Source organism: Carcharodon carcharias, chromosome 10 (assembly GCF_017639515.1).
Source record: "Carcharodon carcharias isolate sCarCar2 chromosome 10, sCarCar2.pri, whole genome shotgun sequence".
Lineage (NCBI taxonomy): Eukaryota > Metazoa > Chordata > Chondrichthyes > Lamniformes > Lamnidae > Carcharodon > Carcharodon carcharias.
The window spans coordinates 38,779,980-38,799,775 of record NC_054476.1 but is presented as its reverse complement, the minus strand read 5'-3'; the positions used below and the strand labels follow the sequence as shown (position 1 = coordinate 38,799,775).

The 19,796-nt window shown below is 47.8% G+C and overlaps 1 protein-coding gene across 1 annotated transcript in view; it reads right to left on the bottom strand.

Annotated features, from left to right (window-relative positions):
- LOC121283293 (D(4) dopamine receptor-like) overlaps nt 1–19,796 on the bottom strand; it is a 60,577-nt gene that overhangs the window by 12,612 nt on the left and 28,169 nt on the right. Inside the window, exon 3 of the mRNA XM_041197709.1 lies at nt 15,806–16,380. Coding sequence (XP_041053643.1) covers nt 15,806–16,380 — 575 coding nt within the window. The remainder of the gene's footprint in view (nt 1–15,805; nt 16,381–19,796) is intronic.

Genomic DNA, 19,796 nt, shown 5'->3' with positions numbered 1-19,796 from the left:
AAATATGTAATCCTGTGTAACCCAGTGAATTTGCACAAAAAACATAATCAATTACTGAAAGTTTATCGATCTAGCCTGAAATTTCATATTTTTATTTTTCATTTCATAAAATAGAAAAAAATTAATTGACATAACTGGAAGACATATACATGATAGAATCCTGCACCACAGGAGGAAGCCATTCAGAGTTTTCCAATTAATCCCACTATGCCCCTATTCTTTCCCCATAGACCAGTCACGTTTCCTTTGCAAGTATTTATCCAATTGCCTTTTGAAAGTTACTACTGAATCTCCACCTCCCTTTCAGGCAGCGCATTCCAGATCACAACTGCTCCTTGATTGAAGAGAAATTCTCCTTATTTCCAACCAAATGTTAGTTACAAACATTTGGAGAATGTTTGATCTGTGATCAGATTGTGAGGCACATTCATTCCCACCCTCTCAATCAGACAGTGTTGTGAGAATGTGTCTGCATTCAGATGGCTGTTATTACACCATTCACACCACCTCTAGACATCTTTCGTTCCTTTACTTGATAATTGCCATTCACTTTGGCCTTGTACCATGAAACTTCTTGTCATTTAATCGCCCCTGCCCTTCACTTTTTCTTTTTGTTCTTCTTCCACCCCTCTCCCTTTCACTTTTTAAAAAAATTATTGCTTCATGGGATGTGGCTGTGGCTGGCAGGGCCAGCATTTATAGCCCATCCCTAATTGTCCTCGAGAAGGTGGAGGTGAGCCGCCTTCTTGAACCACTGCAGTCCATGTGATGTTAGTATACCCACAATGTTGTTAGGGAGTACCAGGATTTTGGCTCAGCAACAGTAGGAATAGCAATATAGTTCCAAGTCAGGATGGTGTGTGGTTTGGAGGGGAACTGGCAGGTGGTGGTGTTTCCATGTGTCTGCTGCCTTTGTCCTTCTAGACGGTAGAGGTTATGGGTTTGGAAGGCACTGTCAAAAGAGCCTTGGTGAGTTGCTGCACTGCATCTTATAGCTGGTACATACTGCTGCCACGGTGAGTCAGTGGTTGGGGGAGTGAATATTTAGGGTGGTGGAAGGGGTGCCAATCAAGCGGGCTGCTTTGTCCTGGATAGTATGGAACTTAAGTGTTATTGGAGCTGCATTTATCCAGGCAAGTGAAGTGAATTGCATTACACTCCTCACTTGTGCCTTGTAGATGGTGGACAGGCTTTGGGGAGTCAGGAGCTGAATTATTCACCATAGAATTCTCAGTCATTGACCTGTTCTTCTGGTCACATTACTTGTATGGCTGGTGCAGTTCAGTTCCTGGTCAATAGTAACGCCAGGATGTTGACAGTAGGGAATTCCATGTTGGTAATGCCATTGAACATCAAGGGTAGATGGTTATATTCTCTCTTATTGAAGAGGGTTATTGCCTGGCATTTGTGTGGCAAGAATGTTACTTACCACTTATCAAACCAAGTTTGAATGTTATTCAGGACCTCCTGCAAATAGACATGGACTGCTTCAATATCTGAGGAGTCGCGTATGCTGCTGAGCATTGTGCAATCTTCAGCAAACATTCTCACTACTGACGTTATGATGGAGAGGAGGTCATTGATGAAGAACTGAAGATGGTTGGGGCAAGGTCACTACCCTGAGGAACTCATGCAGCAATGTCCCAGGACTCAGTTGAGTGGCCTCCAACAACCACAGTCATCTTCTTTTGTGCTAGATATGACTCCAACCAGTGGAGAGTCTCCCCCCGATTCCCATTGACACCAGTTTTGCTAGGGCACCTTCGTGTCACACTTAGCCAAATCCTGCCTTGATGTCACACTCACCTCACTTCTGGAGTTCAACTCCTTTGTACATGTGTGGACCATGACTATAATGAGAGCAGGAGCTGAATGGCCCTGGTGAAACACAAACTGAGTAAGTACTGCTTCGTAGCACAGTCGATGACACCTTCCATCATTCTGCTGATGATCAAGAGTAGACTGATGGGGCAGTAATTGGCTGGGTTGGATTTGTCCTGCTTTTTGTGGACAGTACATGCCTGGGCAATTTTCAACATTTTCAGGTAGGTGCCAGTGTTGTAGCTGTATTGAAACAGCTTGGCTAGAGGTGCAGCTAGTTCTCGAGCACAAGTCATCAGCACTGTTGCTGGAATATTGTCAGGGTTTATAGCCTTTGCAGTATCCAGTGCCTTCAGCCATTTCTTGATATAAAATGGAGTGAATTGATTTGTGATGCTGTTATCTATGGAGGAGGCTGAGCTGGATCATCCAATTCAACCTTATCTTTTATACTGATGTTCTGGGCTCCCCAGTGTGGATTTTTGTGAAGCCTCCTCCTCCAGTTAGGTTTTTAATTGACCGCCACCATTCATGACTGGATGTGGCAGGACAGCAGAGTCTAGACCTGATCTGTTGTTTGTGGGATTGCTTAGCTCTGTCCATCACATGTTGCTTCCAGTGTTTGTCATGCAAGTAGTCCTGTGCTGTAGCTTCACCAGGTTGATACCTCATTTTCAGGTATGCCTGGTGTTGCTCCTGGCCTGCCCTCCTGCACTCTTCATTGAACGAGGATTGATCCTCCAGCTTGATGGTAATGGTAGAGTGGGGGGTATGGCCGGCCAGGAGATTACTGATTGTGGTTGAATATAATTTGGATGCTGCTGATGGCCCATAGTGCCTCATAGATGCGCAGTTTTGAGTTGCTGGATCGGTTTGAAATTTAGTATGGTGGTAGTGCAACACAAAATGGAGGTTATCCTCGATGCGAAGACAGGATTTTGTCTCCAACAGGACTGTGCAGTGGTCATTCCTACCAATGCTGTCATGATGGACAGATGTGTCTGTGACAGGTAGATTGGTGAGGATGAGGTCAAGTAGATATTTCCCTCTTGTTGGTTCTCTCACAACCTGCCGCAGACCCAGTCTAGCAGCTATGTCCTTTAGGATTTGGCCAACTTGGTCAGTAGTGGTGCTATCAAACCAGTCTTGATGATGAACATTGAAGACACCACCCAAAGTGCATTCTGTGCCCTTGCCACCCTCAATGCCTACTTCAAGTGGTGCTAAGCATGGAGAAGTACTGATTCTTCAGTACTTCTGAACGGAGTGTAGTAGGTGGTTATCAGCAGAAGTTTCCTTGTCCTTGATTGACCTAGTGCCACGAGACTTCATGGGATCCAGAGTCAATGTTGAGGACTCCAGGGCAACTCCCTCCCAACCTTATACCACTGTGCCACGATCTCTGCTGGGTCTCTGCTGGTGGTGGGACAGGACATACCCAGGGATAGTGTTGGTGGTGTCCAGGACATTGCCTGTAAGGTAGGATTCTGTGAACATGATTGTGTCAGGCTGTTGCTTGACTAGTCTGTGGGACAGCTCTCCAAATTTTGGCACAAACCCCCAGATAGAAACATAGAAACGTAGAAAATATGTTAGTAGGAAGTCTTTGCAGGGCCAACAGCTTGGGTGAGCCACTGCTGTTTCCGATGGCGAGGTCAATGCCAGGTGGTCTGTCTGATTTCATTCCTTATCGACTTTTCTGTAACAGTTGGATACAACTGAGTGGTTTGCCATGCCAGTTCAGAGTTGACCACATTACTGGTGGTCTGGAGTCACTTGACCAGATAAAGATAGCAGATTTCCTTCCCTGAAGGGCATTAGATTTTAATGACAATCAACAATTCATCATTACTGAGACTAGCTTTTATTTACAAATTTATTTATTGAATTTAAATTCCACCAGCTGCTGTGAATTTGTGTCCCCAGAGCATAAGCCTGGGCCTCTGGATTGCTAGTCCAGTGACATTACCACTATACCATCACCTCCCCACCTTCCTCAAAAATTAACTTTTCTCAGTTCTGACGAAAATTCACAGCTCTCTTTCTCTCTTCACAGCTGTTGCTAGACCTTATGAGTTTTCCCAGCATTTTAATTTATCATTTCAAAATAGAGGTGTTTAGATAGAGTTAACAAGGACAAAATGTTCCCAGTGTCAGGATGGTCGATTATCAGAGTACACAGATTTAACTCGATTGACAAAATAACTTTTTAAAAATTCATTCACGGGATGTGGGCTTCACTGGCTGGGCCAGCATTTATTGCCCATCCCGAGTTGCCCTTAAGAAGGTGGTGGTGAGCTGCCTTCTTGAACTGCTGCAGTCCATGTGATGTAGATACACCCACTGTGTTGTCAGGGAGAGTGTTCCAGGATTTTAACCCAACGACAGTGAAGGAATGGCAACATTTTTCCAAGTCAGGATGGTGAACTACTTGGAGGGGAACCTCCAGGTTGTGGTGTTTCCATCTCTCTGCTGCCCTTGTCCTTCTAGGTGGAAGTGGTCATGGGTTTGGAAGGTGCAGTTTAAGGAGCCTTGGTGAATTCCTGCAGTGCATCTTGTAGATGGTACACACTGCTGTTACTGTGCATCGCTGGTGGAGAGACTGAATGTTTATGGATGTGGTGCCAAACAAGCGGGCTGCTTTGACCAGGGTGGTGTCAAGCTACTTGAGCATTGTGGGAGCTGCACTCATCCAGGCAAGTGGGGAGTATTCCATCACACTGCTGACTTGTGCCCTGTAGATGATGGACAGGCTTTTGGGAGCCAGGAGGTGAGTTTTTCATCGCATAATTCCCAGCCTCTGACCTGCTCTTGTAGCCACAGTATTTATATGGCTAGTCCAGTTCAGTTTCTAGTAAAGGTAACCTCCAGGATGTTGATAGTGGGGGATTCAGTGATGGTAATGCCATTGAACATCAAGGGGCGATGGTTGGATTCCCTCTTGTTGGAGGTGCTCATTGCTTGACACTTGTGTGGCGCGAATGTTACTTTCTAGTTGTCAGCCCAAGCCTGGATATTGTCCAGGTCTTGTTGCATTTGGACATGGACTGCTTCAGTATCTGAGGAGTCACAAATGGTGCTGAACATTGTGCAATCAGCGAACATCCCCACTTTTGACCTTATGATGGAAGGAAGGTAATTGATGAAGCAGCTGAAGATGGTTGGGCCCAGGACACTACCCTGAAGAACTCCTGCAGTGATGTCCTGGAGCTGAGGTGACTGACCTCCAACAACCACAACCAGCTTCTTTTGTGCTGGGTATGACTCCAAGCAGCGGAGAGTTTTCCTCCTGATTTCCATTGACTCCAGTTTTGCTAAGGCTCCTTGATGTCACACTCGGTCAAATGCTGCCTTGACGTCAAGGGCAGTCGCTCTCACCTCACCTCGGGAGTTCAGCTCTTTTGTCCATGTTTGAATCAAAGTTGTAATGAGGTCAGGAGCTGAGTGGGGCCTGGCGGAACCCAATTTGGGCATCAGTGAGCAGGTTATTGCTAAGGAAGTGTCGCTTGATAGCACTGTTGGTGACCCCTTCCATTACTTTACTGATGATGGAGAGTAGACTGATGGGGCAGTAATTGACTGAGTTGGATTTGTCCTGCTTTTTTGTGTACAGGACATACTTGGGCAATTTCCCACATAGCTGGGTAGATGCCAGTGTTGCAGTTGTACTGGAACAGCTTGGCTAGGGGCGTGGCAAGTTCTGGAGCACAAGTCTTCAGTACTATTGCCAGAATATTGACAGGGCCCATAGCCTTTGCAGCACCCAGTGCCTTCAGCTGTTTCTTGATATCATGTGGAGTGAATCGAATTGGCTGAAAACTGGCATCTGTGATGCTGGAGACCTCTGGAGGAGGGCGAGATGGATCATCCACTTGGCACTTCTGGCTGAAGATTGTTGCGAATATATGTCCTTCCTTGGCTCAATAGCAATTTCTGTTTTGATAATGCTCCTGAAACTCCGAGGGACAGCTTATTGCATTAAAAGCACCACAAAAATGCATGTTGCTGTTGTGATCTATATTTTTCTGATCTGTTTTGGGGGTTTTTCCACAAGCTTGTGACTCTGGCACTAGCTGTCAGATTCCCGGGATCCCTCTCCTAACAGTTTCACAATTGGGAAATTCCGGCACGTGAGGTTGGGGGTTATGTTTGTCATTGAGCGCAACACAGGGTTTGTTTTTTTTATTCATGAGATGCGAGTGTTGACAGGATTGTGAGAGAGTGTGAATCAAGGAGGCAGCAAGTGCAGGCCAGGGAGGTAACAGGTCAATTTGGGGGCATTTGGTGGTGGCAGACATCATGGGCAGAATTTTGCCCTCGTCGGGTGGGCTCAGCAGGGGCAAACGAGAGTGGCCATGAAACAGACTGCCTGCGATGGGGCCGCGACTGTGATTTCATGCTGGCAGACCAATTAACGCCTGTGCAGCCTGAACGCTGGCTGCAGAATGTTCAAGAAGGGGCGGACGTGGGCGGAGGCCTGTTGGCTGCCGAGTCCAATGGCGATCCGACCGCCGGTTCAAAAGCTGTGCAGGCAGCTCCAGGGCGGTTGCCCACGTTGGCATTGCTGCAACGACATGGCTGCGAACGAAGATGTAGATGCCAGGCGGGAGGTGAGGTCGACTGGGCATTCGGCCCCCCCCTGTTTTTTGGATGAGTGTCTCACCACCCTCCTGGAGGAAGGGACACCCTTGTCCACAGAGATGGGAGGAGGAGGAGCCACAGCACCTCACAAAGAGGGCATGGGAGGAGGTGGCATCTCAGCTGAGCAGCCATGATGTGAAGTGGTGCACCTGGGTGCAGTGCCGGAAGAGGTTTACTGACCTGCTATGCTCAGGAAGGGTGAGCACTGTGCTGGCATGGGTCAGTGAGTTGAAGTGTTTTGGGCTGGCCGTCCCCTCATGGAGCTCAGGGGTGTTAGTGTCTCAGTGCAAACTGTCGATGATGTCAGAGCTGGCCAAAGCCCTGGTTGCTTTGCCTTGCGGCTCGAGGGCCATGACACAGATGTGCCCCGCAAGGTGCTCCTCAGGTGGGGTTGGCCAGGCTGCAATGGCGCTGCAGGTAGAGAGTGGACTAATCAATGCTCCTTTGTTCTTTCAGACATCCCATAACAATATTGAGAGGTTGTGGACTGGCAGAGGACCCCCACAGCACCGCATCCTCTCCAGATATGAGCAGGACGCCTTGGAGCTCGAGAGGTGCCATGCACCTCAGTCAACTGGCCACGGAGAGGCTGGAGTGTCAGACGAAGATAAGAGTGCAGTGCACTAAGTTGAGAGTTTCGGAGGTGCAAACATTCTTGTGTAGTCTCTTCATTGATGGGAGCCTCCAGACTGGATTCCTCATTGACCATTGAAAGACGATGGCACCATGATGCAGATCTCCATTGTCTCATCAGGGTCCCTGGCATGCACAGTGACAATGTGATGACTTTAACTAATGGCGTGTCCTTGTTCTCCCTTAGATCTGCCACCAAGCAGTCAATCTCAGGACCCCCAGGAGCTACCCCTAACACCGGAGGATCACCAGAAGCACCTGTGTCACACCCACTCTCTGAACCAGGCACCAGCACAGATACTTCAGTGGGCATTAGATCAGTGGCTAGTATCTCGGTGCACATTGGTGAGGGCACTTCACGCTCACTTGAGGTGCAGCGGAGGCACATTGTGCCCAGGGCACTGGCAGTCGGAGGACTGCTGGAGACCAGGATGATGCTCAGTCAAAGGATGATTATGAGCCTCTGGAATCATTCATTAGGCAGCAGATACTGGATGTGAGGGAGGATCTGGCAAAAACCCAAGAGGGTATGTGTGCCAAGGTCTGTTGTGGAGGAGTCCCTGCGGAGCATGAGCACTGTGTTGACCCTCACAGCTGAGCGCAATGCCTCCTCATTGAGAGAGTGGTGACTCTCGTGGAGAGGCTACTTCAGGAACAGAATCAGGGGTTCCTGGGGTTGTGCTATGACCTGCAAGCCCTAACACAGGCACTGACCTCAGGTGGTCAGTGTCACTGTGGGAGATGGATGAGGCAGCCAGTATCCCAGTTAGGTGCCCATCCATCAATGGTGAGCAGGGAGGTCCACAGCAATCTCATATTGGCGCATGAGGTGCCTGCTTCTCTCTAGGCTCCTCTCAGGGCACTCCACATGATGGCAGCAGCTCCTCCGCCCTCTGCCAGTGACTGTGGCATCTGATGAGGCTTTGGCGAGATGCCAGCCATGGCACTGGCCGCTCCCTCCCAGGCAGGGCAAGCACAGGCTCCACTGGCCAGAGGATGACCGCCAAGGTCATCAAAACCAACAGGACACCAGAGTCAGCAGGCTGTCTCCAAAGCTGGTGCCAGCGAGGGGGGAGGATCTAGATGTAGCACCCGTAAACATAAGCTTAAAGCACCTTAAGCACAAGAGGAACTGGTCATGGGTGATCTTTTGTTCTCCCTTTTTTTTTCCTTTTTTAATGGTGTGACCATCAACACCTGTTATTGTTATGTTCATAATCTGAGAGTGCCAACATTATATTACATTTGCTTTTGTGTTATTGGCCTGAGTATACTTCATTTGTTTTGTAGGTGCAGGGTACACCAGTATGTAATGCTGGACCTAAGTGGCTCAAAACTTTATTGCACAGGCACTGAGTGTATCTTGTGGGCAAAGGAAAGGGTCATTTCTGAGATCCAGGATGGTGGTGGCAGCCCTGGCATGAGGTGGTAGCGCTTATTTGGCAGCCTAGCTGAAGGACCGTTGGGTCAAGGTGTCCTTGGTATCCCTGCCTCCCTGGAGGCTACCGAGGTCTGGCTCCACCCCTCAGCATTCTCCTCATCGTGCTTCTCTTCTGACTCACTGCTGGATTCATCATCTGTGGCCTTTGCAGCTGCCTCAAGATCCTCTTCCTCCAGTGGGTACCCTCCTTGCCAGTGCCAGATAGTGGTTGCATGTTGTACTCTCCACAATCAGTGACACCCGCTCTGGGGGGTGTTGCAGTGCTCCACCTGAACGGTCCAGGTATCGGAAGCGCATCTTGAGAAGACCTATGGTTCTCTGTCCCACTGCCCTTGCAGAGGCATGGCTCCTGTTGTACCGCTGCTCTGCCTCTGTCCTTGGGTGTCGGAAAGGCGTCATGAGCCACCTTTTCAAGGGATAGCCCTTGTCTCCCAGCAGCCATCCATCCAGTCAGGCTGGAGCACTGAAGACCCTCGGCACCTGGGAGTGTCTGAGGATGAATGCATCCTGGGAGCTGCCAGGGTACCCTTGCACAATCTGCATCTTGTAGTCACACACTATCTGCACGTACATGGAGCGGGATCCCTTCCTGTTAACAAAGACACCCGGTTGAACCGCTGGCACCTTGATGGCCACATGAGTGCAGTCAATGGCACCCTGGATGCAGGGAACCCATCAATTGCTGCAAAGCCTCTGGCTCACTCAGCCTGGCTGGCCTCATCCATACGGAAATGAAGGAAAGTCAAAACCCGCCTGAACAGAGCTTGAACAGATTGACGCACTGTGGACAGCTGATTGGGAGACTCCACACAGATCCCCCACTGAGCCCTGGAAAGAGCCGCTGGCAAAGATGTTGAGGGCCACTGTGACCTTCAGGCCACTGGCATGGGGTGTCTACAATCAGAGTTGATCTCAGGTCCAATCATCTGACAAATGGAGGTCAGTGTCTCCCTTGAGAGGTGGAGCCTCCTTCGCATTGCACCTTGGACATATTGAGATAGCTGCATTGCTGCCTGTAAACCCTGACAGCAGGATAGTGGTGTCTTCTACAGCCCCTTCTGCCTTGGACTACCTCCTGGCCCAACCCCCTTGTGCCCATGCCTCTCTCCCCCTCCCTCCCGTACCTCCACTGGAAGCTGCATTGGGACACATGGACTCCTCTCCCTTCTGCCCCTCTCTTTCTCCTTAGAGGAATTGCCTCCAGCAGAGACCACAATCCCCATTACCAAGATAAGGGAAGGCTGTCTGATACCTGAAAGGGTCCATACAGTCTGAATCCTCACGGGGCCTTGGAGACACCAATGAATCCTGAAATGAAGCATGGAAATGCTACAAATGAAGCCTTGAACAGAGATGAAGCTGTCAAGTACTGAGAAGCCACCAGCAAACTATCTCCAAAACTCCTCACTACCCACACTGGCATTGCTGCTGACTCTTTTTATCCTGCCTGTGGATGAGGTTTTGCAAATTGTGGGCTGCCCGCCTGTCTGTTTTGCCTGTGTGACGAGCGAAAAATCACACGGGCAACGTTAAATCGTTGTCAACTGGTTTGTTAAGAGGCTTAGTTGGCCTCTTAATTAATGGCAGGCACGGCTCTGACTCCCGTGTGCACTTGCCGATCGAAATATTGCACAAGTGCACGATGACGTTGGGACACTCGCCCAACATCATCGCATGTCATTTTATGCTCATTCAGTTCGGGCGCGCGCCTGCCCGATAAGTGGAAAATCCAACCCCATGCAATAAGCATTAAAAATGAGACAGCCAATTTCCACACTACAAGGTTGTACAAACAGCAATGACCAGATAATCTTCTTTAGTGATGTTGGTTGATGGATAAATATTGGCCCCGGGATCTTGGGAAGAACATTCCTGCTCCTTTTCAAATACTAGCTGTGGAATCTTTTACATTTTAAAAGGGCAGATGGAGCTTCATTTTAACATTTCATGCAAAAGATGACACTTCCAACATTGCAATGGTCTCACAATACTGCCCCTTTGACAACACAGTGCTCCCTCAGTATTGTCCCTGATGGTGCAGTGGTCTCTCAGCAACGTGCTGTGAGTGCAATGCTTCATCAGTACTGATCTTCTGATGGAGCAATGCACTATCAATACTTCTCCTTTGACAGTGCAGCACTCCTGCAATACTGTCCCTCCAGCAGTGCAGTGTTCCTTCAGTACTGATCCTCTGACAATGCAGCTCTCCCACATACTGCTCCAATGAGTGCAGTGCTCCCTTGTACTGACTCTGCAAGAGTGCAGCACTCCCTCAGTACTGTCCCTTGACACTGCAGCCCTCCCTCAGTATTGTCCATTTGATCATGCAGCACTTCCTCAGTATGGCCCCTGAAAATTGCACAGTCCCTCAGTACTGCCCCTCCAACAGTGCAGCACTGCCTCAATACTGATTTTCCAACGGTACAGCACTCAACGCTACCCTTCTGACAGTACAACACTATTTCGTACTGCAGTGTTTTCGTATATTATGGACTCGAGAGCTGGTTTTTACATTCCCTCGCTTCTTTTTAGGCTGTCCTTCAGGGTTGAGGATGACTTGCTTCCACACTAAGAATGAGTTCTCAGGTGCCTGAAGAGTCCAATGCGTAACCTACAGTCTCTGTCACAGGTGGGACCAACGGTGATAGGGGGAATGGGTGGGTGGGGTGCCCAGGTTGCCATGCACTCCTTTTGCTGTCAACGCTTGGCTTCGACTAGCCCTTGGCGATGAGGCTCAAGCTGTCCAACTCCTTCCTGGATGATCTCCCTCCACATAGGGCGGTCTTGGGCCAGGGATTCCTAGATGTTGGTGGGGACGTTGCACTTTTTCAAGGAGGCGAGGGTGCCCTAGAAGCATTTCCTCTGCCCTCCCTCGCTTGCCGTGTCGAAGCTCCGGGTAGACCACTTGTTTTGAAAGTCTTGTGTCAGGTATGCAGATGATGTGGCCCACCCAGCAGAGCTGATCGAGCGTGGTCAATGCTTTGATGCTAGAGATGTTGGCCTGAGTGGGAACACTGATGTTGGTACGCCTATCCTGCCAATGGATTTGTAGGATCTTGCAGAGGCAGTGCTGGTGGTACTTCTCCAGTGTTTTGAGGTGCCTGCTGTACATAGTCCACATCTCTGAGCCATATAGGAGGGCAGGTAGATCATGTAGGTCATGAGATTGGTGCCGGGTCTGAGGTCCTGGTCTTCAAACACTCTTCCTCAGGTGGCCGAAAGCTGCACTGGCACACTGAAGGTGGTGTCGAAGCTCGTCATCGATGTTTGCCCTGTTGGCACTAGACTCCAAGGTACAGAAAGTAGTCCAGGTTGTCCAAGTCCTCATCGTGGATTTTGATAACCGGGAGTGTAGTGTGGTATGGAAGGGGCAGGTTGATAGAGGACCTTTGTCTTAGGGATGTTTAGTGTAAGGCCTATGCTCTCGTACGCCACGGTGAAGGTGTTGACGACGGCTTGGATCTCAGTCTCCGAATGTGTGCAGATACAAGCATCGTCTGCATCCTGTAGTTCAATGACAGAGGATGGAATGACCTTGGACCTGGCCTATAGGTGCCGGAGGTTGAACAAGTTCCCATTTGTTCTGTAGTTTAGCTCCACTCCAGTGGGGGGGCTTGCTGAAGGCAAGATGGAGCATTGAGGCAACAGAAATTGAGAAGAGCGTCAGTGCACTGACAGCACCTTACTTGACCCTGGTCCGACCGTCGATTGGGTCTGTGGTGGATCCGTTGGCCAGGATCACAGCTTGCATGTCATCATGAAGTAGGTGGGAGAATGGTGACAAACTTTTGGGGGCAGCCAAAGTGGAGAAGGATGCTCCATAATCCTTTGCAGTTGACAGTGTCGAAGGCTTTTGTGAGGTCAAAGATGTACAAGGGTTGGTGCTGTTCCCTGCATTGTGAGGTCAAAGATGTACAAGGGTTGGTGCTGTTCCCTGCATTTCTCTTGCAGTTGCCACATGGTGAAGATCATGTCCATTGTGCCCCTTAGTGGGTGGAATAAATATTACGACTCTGGAAGAGTTTTTCAGCCTCAGGGAGAAGGTGATTGAGGAGGATTCATGTGATGAGCTTCCCTGTGCTGACAGCAGGGAGATTCCTCTATAGTTATCACGGTTGGATTTGTTACCTTTCTTGAAGAAGGTCATGATAATGGTGTCTGAGATCTCCTGGCATGCTCTCCTCCTTCCAGTTAAGGGAGATGGGGCCATGTTTTCACTGTCGAATGACCTTTTCTACCTCTTGCTGGGCTGGGGTTGTGCTGAGATGGTGGTGGGTGGCATGCTGCGGAATGGAGTCGAGGACACTTGCTTGAAGACAGAGGGCAGAGTTTTATGTCCTGCGGGTGGCTGCATGCCCAACCCAATCGGGCGTAAAATCGCACGATGTTTCGCTCGGCAGCTGCGAGCAGAAGTTGGAAATGTGCCCTACTGACAATTCAGAGGGCAATTAAGCCCATTAATGGGGCAATTGTCTCTGATTTTTCGTGGCCCATACAACCTTACTGTTGGCAGGCAGGCGAATCGGCCAGGCGGCCTTTACGTTTTTCATCAAACCTCATCCAAAGGCGGGATGAAATCTCTTATGAAATAAAATAAAACATAAATATCTGTGGACAGCAATTTTATGAGGTATGCTTTCAGGTGCTTGATTGTGATGAATGGACATTTACAGCTTTTTAAACCTTTGTTTAATTATTTGAAGGTCGCAGCTCACTGAGGCATCTGTCTGCCTTCGGGGAGCCCTGTCCAAGTGCTCACCCATGCCTGCGGTGACATCATTGCCTGCCCTCTTCCCGCCCCCACCCCAGCAGCGCTGAGCTTTACAGTGTGTGTTTCATGCTGGCTGGCGAATGAAATTGCGGTCGGGGGCCAATTGCGGTTGGGGGTCCATTTCCCAGATGCTCCCAGGCACGCCGATCGCACACGTCCACCAAGGCCAGAGTCTCTGTTAAGAAGATCTTCGAAGTGCCCCTTCCATCGGATGCTGACTGCCTCTCTGTCTTTGATGAGTGCCTCTCCATTCTTGGTCAGCAGTGAAGTGGGGCCTTGGGTGCTTGGGCTGTAGGTGGTCTTGACTGTGCTAAAGAAACCTCGCATGTCATGGTTGTCAGCTAACTATTAGATCTTCTGCGCTTTCTCCACCCATATCATCTGTTCTTTTGTTTAGAGTGTCCACAGCGCCTGGTCTGCCTTCAAGGCCTCCATCACCAGCACCTGCGAAGAAATGTTTGGTCACTTGACCAGGAAATACTAAGACTGGTTTGATGAGAACAACCAGGAGATCCAGGAGCTGATAAGCCACAAGCACAAGGCATTTCTGAACCTGAAACAGCAACCCAACTCGAGAGCAAGTAAGCAGCTCTACTGACAGCTGAAGGCTGAGGTCCAGCAAAAAAAAAAAATCCTCCCCTGCTGGAGGGTTTGAATGTAGGGTGCATGTGAAATCCAGCTGGTGGCCCTCCTGTCGTTTATCTGCCCATCTCCAACCCGCCTGAAAATTTATGCAGAGGGACAGGGAAGGCATTGGGCAGTCTGCCCACCCTTGGGCTTATTGAGGCCTTTAAATAGCCCAATTGATGGCCACTTAATAGGGCTTCATCTTGCCCTGCCAGTATTTTATCTGCAGCGGGGGCCAGGCCATGTCAGAAGCCCAGCAACCTTAGTTGCACAGGCTGATGTCAGTCAAGGCCTGGGGATCGTGGGCATGCTCCACCCTGTCTTTTTAGCTGGGGACGGGGGAGGGGAGGTTGCGGGGACCATGGTACCTCATGAAATTCGGCCCCAAGTCTCTGGATAAGACTTGAACCTGCTACCTGCTGATTTGAAGTCTTGTACCCACCCTGCCGAATCAAAATCAACTGTGAACACTAAAAAATGAAATGGTGAAGGTGGGGAGAGGTGGGAGGGAAATCTATCATAAATGAACTCGTAGGGTTTGAATTGATCACCCCGAGCAAATACATCTCTCAGTAGTCAGCACTCAATACAGAGACTGGCCTTTTTTTGGCTTAATATCCCAAACTGTTAAAGGCTAGCCCTAATGCCCTCAACCTGCTGCTGCTGTTGCTGCTGAGTACAGCACACATTCTATCTGCTGGGATTATTGGATCAGATACAAGATTAGTCTGAACTCTTGAGCACTCGCGTCACTGGCTCCCTGCATGCAATGTATGGACTCTGTTCACAAGAGATTAAACCTGACCTGTCACCTCATCACCTTAAGTTATTCAGTAACAGAAATAAAGTATTGAACTAACTCCTCACTATGAGTCTGAAAGCACTGTAGTTGAAAGAGTTTATCTACACCAGGTTGTTTTATTGGTAAAATATTGACAAAAATGTGAACAGGAGCTGATCTTTAGCACCTACTTTCTGGAAGTTTATAGGTAGACTTCATTCAGGAACTGGTCACCAAGTTATCACCCTGTGTTCATTCAAACAGGTACATTAACGTATATGAAAAACCTGTCACTGAGACTCTACTAACTTCTAGCAGCTTGATAATTGAGAGAAATCTGGCGAAAATATTAAAATCAATGTTACAAATGTTGACAGAGTAAATGTATTAAAGAAATATTTGATAAATTACTGGCTGAACCTCAGGGGGAGTATTGTGTCTAATTTTGGGCACCACACTTTAGGAACAATGTCAAGGCTTTGGAAAGGGTGCAGAGTAGATTTACCAGAATGTTGTCAGGGATGAACGACAACAGTTATGTGGATAGACAGGAAAAGCTGGGCTTATTCTCTGTAGAGCAGAGAAAGTTAAAGGGAGAGTTAATGGAGGTGTTCCAAATAATGAAGGGTCTGGAAAGCATAGATAAAGAGAAACTGTTTCCATTGGCAGGAGGATCAGTAACTAGAGGACACAGATTCAAGGCAATTGGCAAAAGAACCTGAGAGGAGATTAAGAGAATGTTTTTTAAACAGTGAGTTGTTGTGACCTGGAAAGGATGATGGAAGCTGATTGAGTAGTAACTTCCAAAAGGAACTTGGGTAAAGACTCAAAGGGGAAAATTTTACAGGGCTATGCAAATAGAGCAGGAGGGACAGCGACTAATTACATAGCTCTACCAAAGATTCAGTATAGGCATGATCTGCTGAATGACCTCCTTCTGTGCTGTAAGATTCCAATTTTAATGCGTCACTGGAACCAACTGAAATTTCCTGTTGGTGTCAAGCAGGGCTAAAGAAAAGAATTTAAACAGTAGCAATGGAATGAAAATGAATTGGTGACAGATGCAGAGTCAGACAGGACAACGACTCACCTACAATAATGGGCAACACTTTCATTGCTTTGCGTTCTCTTCCATTAATCTTTGCACGCTTCCTCCTGTTCGCTGGGTGCGACTGAATGTACTTGACTTCTGAAAAAGTTATGGTTTGCATGGACCGGTCCACGAACTGTCTCGATAAATCACAGTCTGACTTTGGAAAGAGATGCAGTTCTTCACGTTTGATGTGTGGCGGATTTCGTTCTATTAATGGAGGAGGACTTTGCCGCTCTGAGGGGTCCCCGTTAATCTTCTTGAACCCATGCAAGTTATGTCTTAGCTTGCGTTTCCGTGCTTCCTCCCATCGTCTGAGGCCCCGGAACATTCCACAATACAAGAGGAGCATTATTGGGCAGGGGAGAAAGAAGGAGCAGACAGAAGAATAAATGATATAATTGTCATCCTCTAATTGACACACAGTCTGATCTCTGCCAGGAACATTGTTCAGGCCAAAGACAATAGGTGAGGCAACAGCAAACGCCAAGATCCAGGTCATGGAGATCAGGACCATCTGTCGGAGATCAACGTGTTTCCTGTTGTAATTCAACGGGATCAATACAGCGATAAACCTAGAGAGAGGGAGAGAGAAACAGTCCTGTTGAGTAAGGCTGGCAACACACAGGGTCCTCAATAATATTCAGTAGGTATGAAACTAGCAGAAATTCTGGTGCTGATATTAACAGAGTGAAACTCTCTCCATGTTATTATTTATTAAAACAGATTCATTAAAATAATGCTGTGCTATATGATTGGTAGCATCACTGGTGAATATGGGGCAGTCTATGATGGCAATCTGATTTCCCAAGGTGAATCTTTACCCCAGGTGTCAATCTAGCTACAGATACGTTGGGATATTGGAGTATTGGAAGTGAATGGGCACAACACTGCACACATCTGCTCCTGAAGCCCCCGTTTATGCCTCTGTTACTTCTAGATTCGACTATTCCAACACTCTCCTGGATGGTCTCCGACATTCTACCCAGCGTAAACGTCATCGCACCCAAACTTTGCTGCCCATATCCTAACTCCTACAAAGTCCCTTTCACCTATTACTACTCTGCGCTCGCTGACCTACATTAGCTCCTGGTCAAGCAAAATCTTGATTTTAAAATTCTCATCCTTATTTTCAAATTGCTCCATGGTCTTACCCCTCCATATTTCTAATCTCCTGCACCCCTACAAACATCCTCTAAACAATCTATTCTCTTGACTCTGGTATCTTGTATATTTGCTCTCACCTTTCATCCCATCATTTGTTCCTGATCTCCATAATCTGGAATTCACAACCTATTCTTCTGTCTCCATCTCTTTCAATAAAACGCTCCTTAAAACTCACCCCTTTGATCAGACTTTGAGTGACATCACATTGAAAGGGCCCTGGGATGGTGAGATTGTCTTATGAGGAGAGATTGAGGAGACTAGGTCTATATTCCCCACAGTTTCGAAGAAATCTTGAAATTTACAAAATTCTTACGTGGTGTGATTGGATGGATGTAGATAAGATGTTTCCCCTCGCTGGTGAGTCTAAAACCAGGGGACACAATCTCAGGATAAAGGATAGGCCATTTAAGACTGAGATGAGGAGGAATTTCTCCATTTAGAGGGTGGTGAATCTTTGGAATTCTCAACCCCAGAGGGCTGTGGAAGCTCAATCATTGAGCATATTCAAAACAGAAATTGATAGACTTCTGGAGACCAATGACAAAGGGATATGGAGATAGTGTGGGAAAGTGGCATTGAGGGAGATGATCACCCATGATCTACTTGAATGAAGGAGCAGATTCGATGGGCTGAATGGCCTTCTCCTGTTCCTATGTTCCAATGGAAATCCCTCAAGTCTGCTCTGCTGTTCAACTGGATCATGGCCAATTTGTATCTTAGCTCCATTTACCCACCTTTTCTCCATATCCCTCAACACCCTTGCCCAACAATGAACTATCAATCTCAGTATTGGAAGCTCCAATTGAGCCCTTGCCCTTTATGAAGATAAAGAGTTGAACAGTCAGCAACTTTAGAGAGAGTGAACATTTCTGGCATGGAACTTTTGTCAAAACGGAGCTCTGTGTGGTGGAGATAAGCAAATAATCAGACAGGCAAATACACCCAACAGTTTGTAGCATTTTGACTTCTGTTGTCGGTTTCGCAGCTTTTCACCAGCCCTCAAGTAAAGGGAGTTGTAAAACATTCATGGCTCAGAACCCATTTCCCATTCAGGAGCCAGTGGGAATGACTTTTTTTTATTCATTCATGGGATGTGAGCGTCACTGGCTAGGCCAACATTTATTGCCTATCCCTAATTGTCCTTGAGAAGGTGGTGATGAGCTGCCTTCTTAATCTGCTGCAGTCCATGGGATATAGGTACACCCACAGTGCTGTTAGGGAGGGAGTTCCAGGATTTTGATCCAGTGAGGGCATGCTGTATTGTTGGAAGAGCAGTACTGAGCGAGCGCTGTAGTGTCAGAAGGGTAGTACTGAGGTGGTGCTGTGTTGTTGCAGGGGCAGTACTGAGGGTGTGTTGTACTGTTGGCGGGGTAGTACTGGGGTTGCTGATCTGTCAGCGGGTCTCTACAAAGGGAGCACAGCACTGTCAGATGTTTGATATTGAGTGAGCGCTGCACTGAATGAGGGTCAGGTTTGAGGGAGTGCTTCACTGTCAGAAGGGCAGTACTGAGGAATCCCTAAACTGTCAGGAGGGCTGTACTGAAGGACCACTGCACTGATTGAGGGTCAGTACTAAAGGAGCTCTACACTGTTAGAGGGTTGGTAATGAGGGAGCACTGCATTGTCTAAGGGTCAGTATTAAGTGTACGCTGCACTATCAGAGGGGCAGTACTGAGGGAGCACTGGCCTCTCAGAGGGTGGGTAATAAGGGAATGCTGCACTGTTGGAGGTGCCATCTTTCAGATGAGATGTTAAACTGAGGCCCCATCTGCTTTCTGAGGTCAATAAAAAAAATCTCAGCCACTATTCAAACAAGAACGGAATTATCCCTGGTGTTCTGGTTAATATTTGTCTCTTAAATCACTAAAGCATCTAATCATTATCACATAGCTGTTTGTGGGAGCTTATGTGCACAAATTGGCTGCTGCATTTCTTACATGTAAGTAACTACACTTCAAAATTACTTAATTGGCTGTAAATAACTTTGGGAATTCCTGAGGTCATGAAAGGCACTGTAGAAATGCAAATTATAAGCAGGTGTTATGGATTTACTATGCATGTTGGTTTTACTGTTGGATTAGACTTCAAAGGTAACATTTATAAATCACATAGATCTCTTAAGTCAGAGGGGCATGTTAGTGGGGTGGTAAAAAAGGCATATGGGACACTTGCCTTTATCAATTGAGGCATAGATTACAAAAGTAGGGAGGTCATGTTGGAGTTGTATAGAACCTTGGTGAGGCCACAGCTGGAGTATTGTGTGCAGTTCTGGTTGCCACATTATAGGAAGGATGTGATTGCACTGGAGGGGGTGCAGAGGAGATTCATCTGGATGTTGCCTGGGATGAAACATTTAAGTTATGAAGAGAGGTTGGTTAGACTTGGGTTGCTTTCATTGGAGCAGAGAAGACTGAGGGGCGACCTGATCGAGGTGTACAAGATTATGAGAGGAATGGACAGGGTGGATAGGGAGCAGCTGTTCTCCTTAGTTGAAGGGTAATTCACAAGGGGGCATAAGTTCAAGGTGAGGGGCAGGAGGTTGAGGGGGATGTGAGGAAAAACTTTTTTTACCCAGAAGGTGGTGACGGTCTGGAATGTACTGCCTGGGAGGGTGGTGGAGGTGGGTTGCCTCACATCCTTTAAAAAGTACCTGGATGAGCACTTGGCACATGATAACATTCAAGGCCATGGGCCAAGTGCTGGAAAATGGGATTAGGTAGGTAGGTCAAGTGTTTCTCACATGTCGGTACAGACTCAATGGGCCGAAGGGCCTCTTCTCCACTGTGATTCTGATGTGGACATATAAGAGTTGACAGGCTGTGTA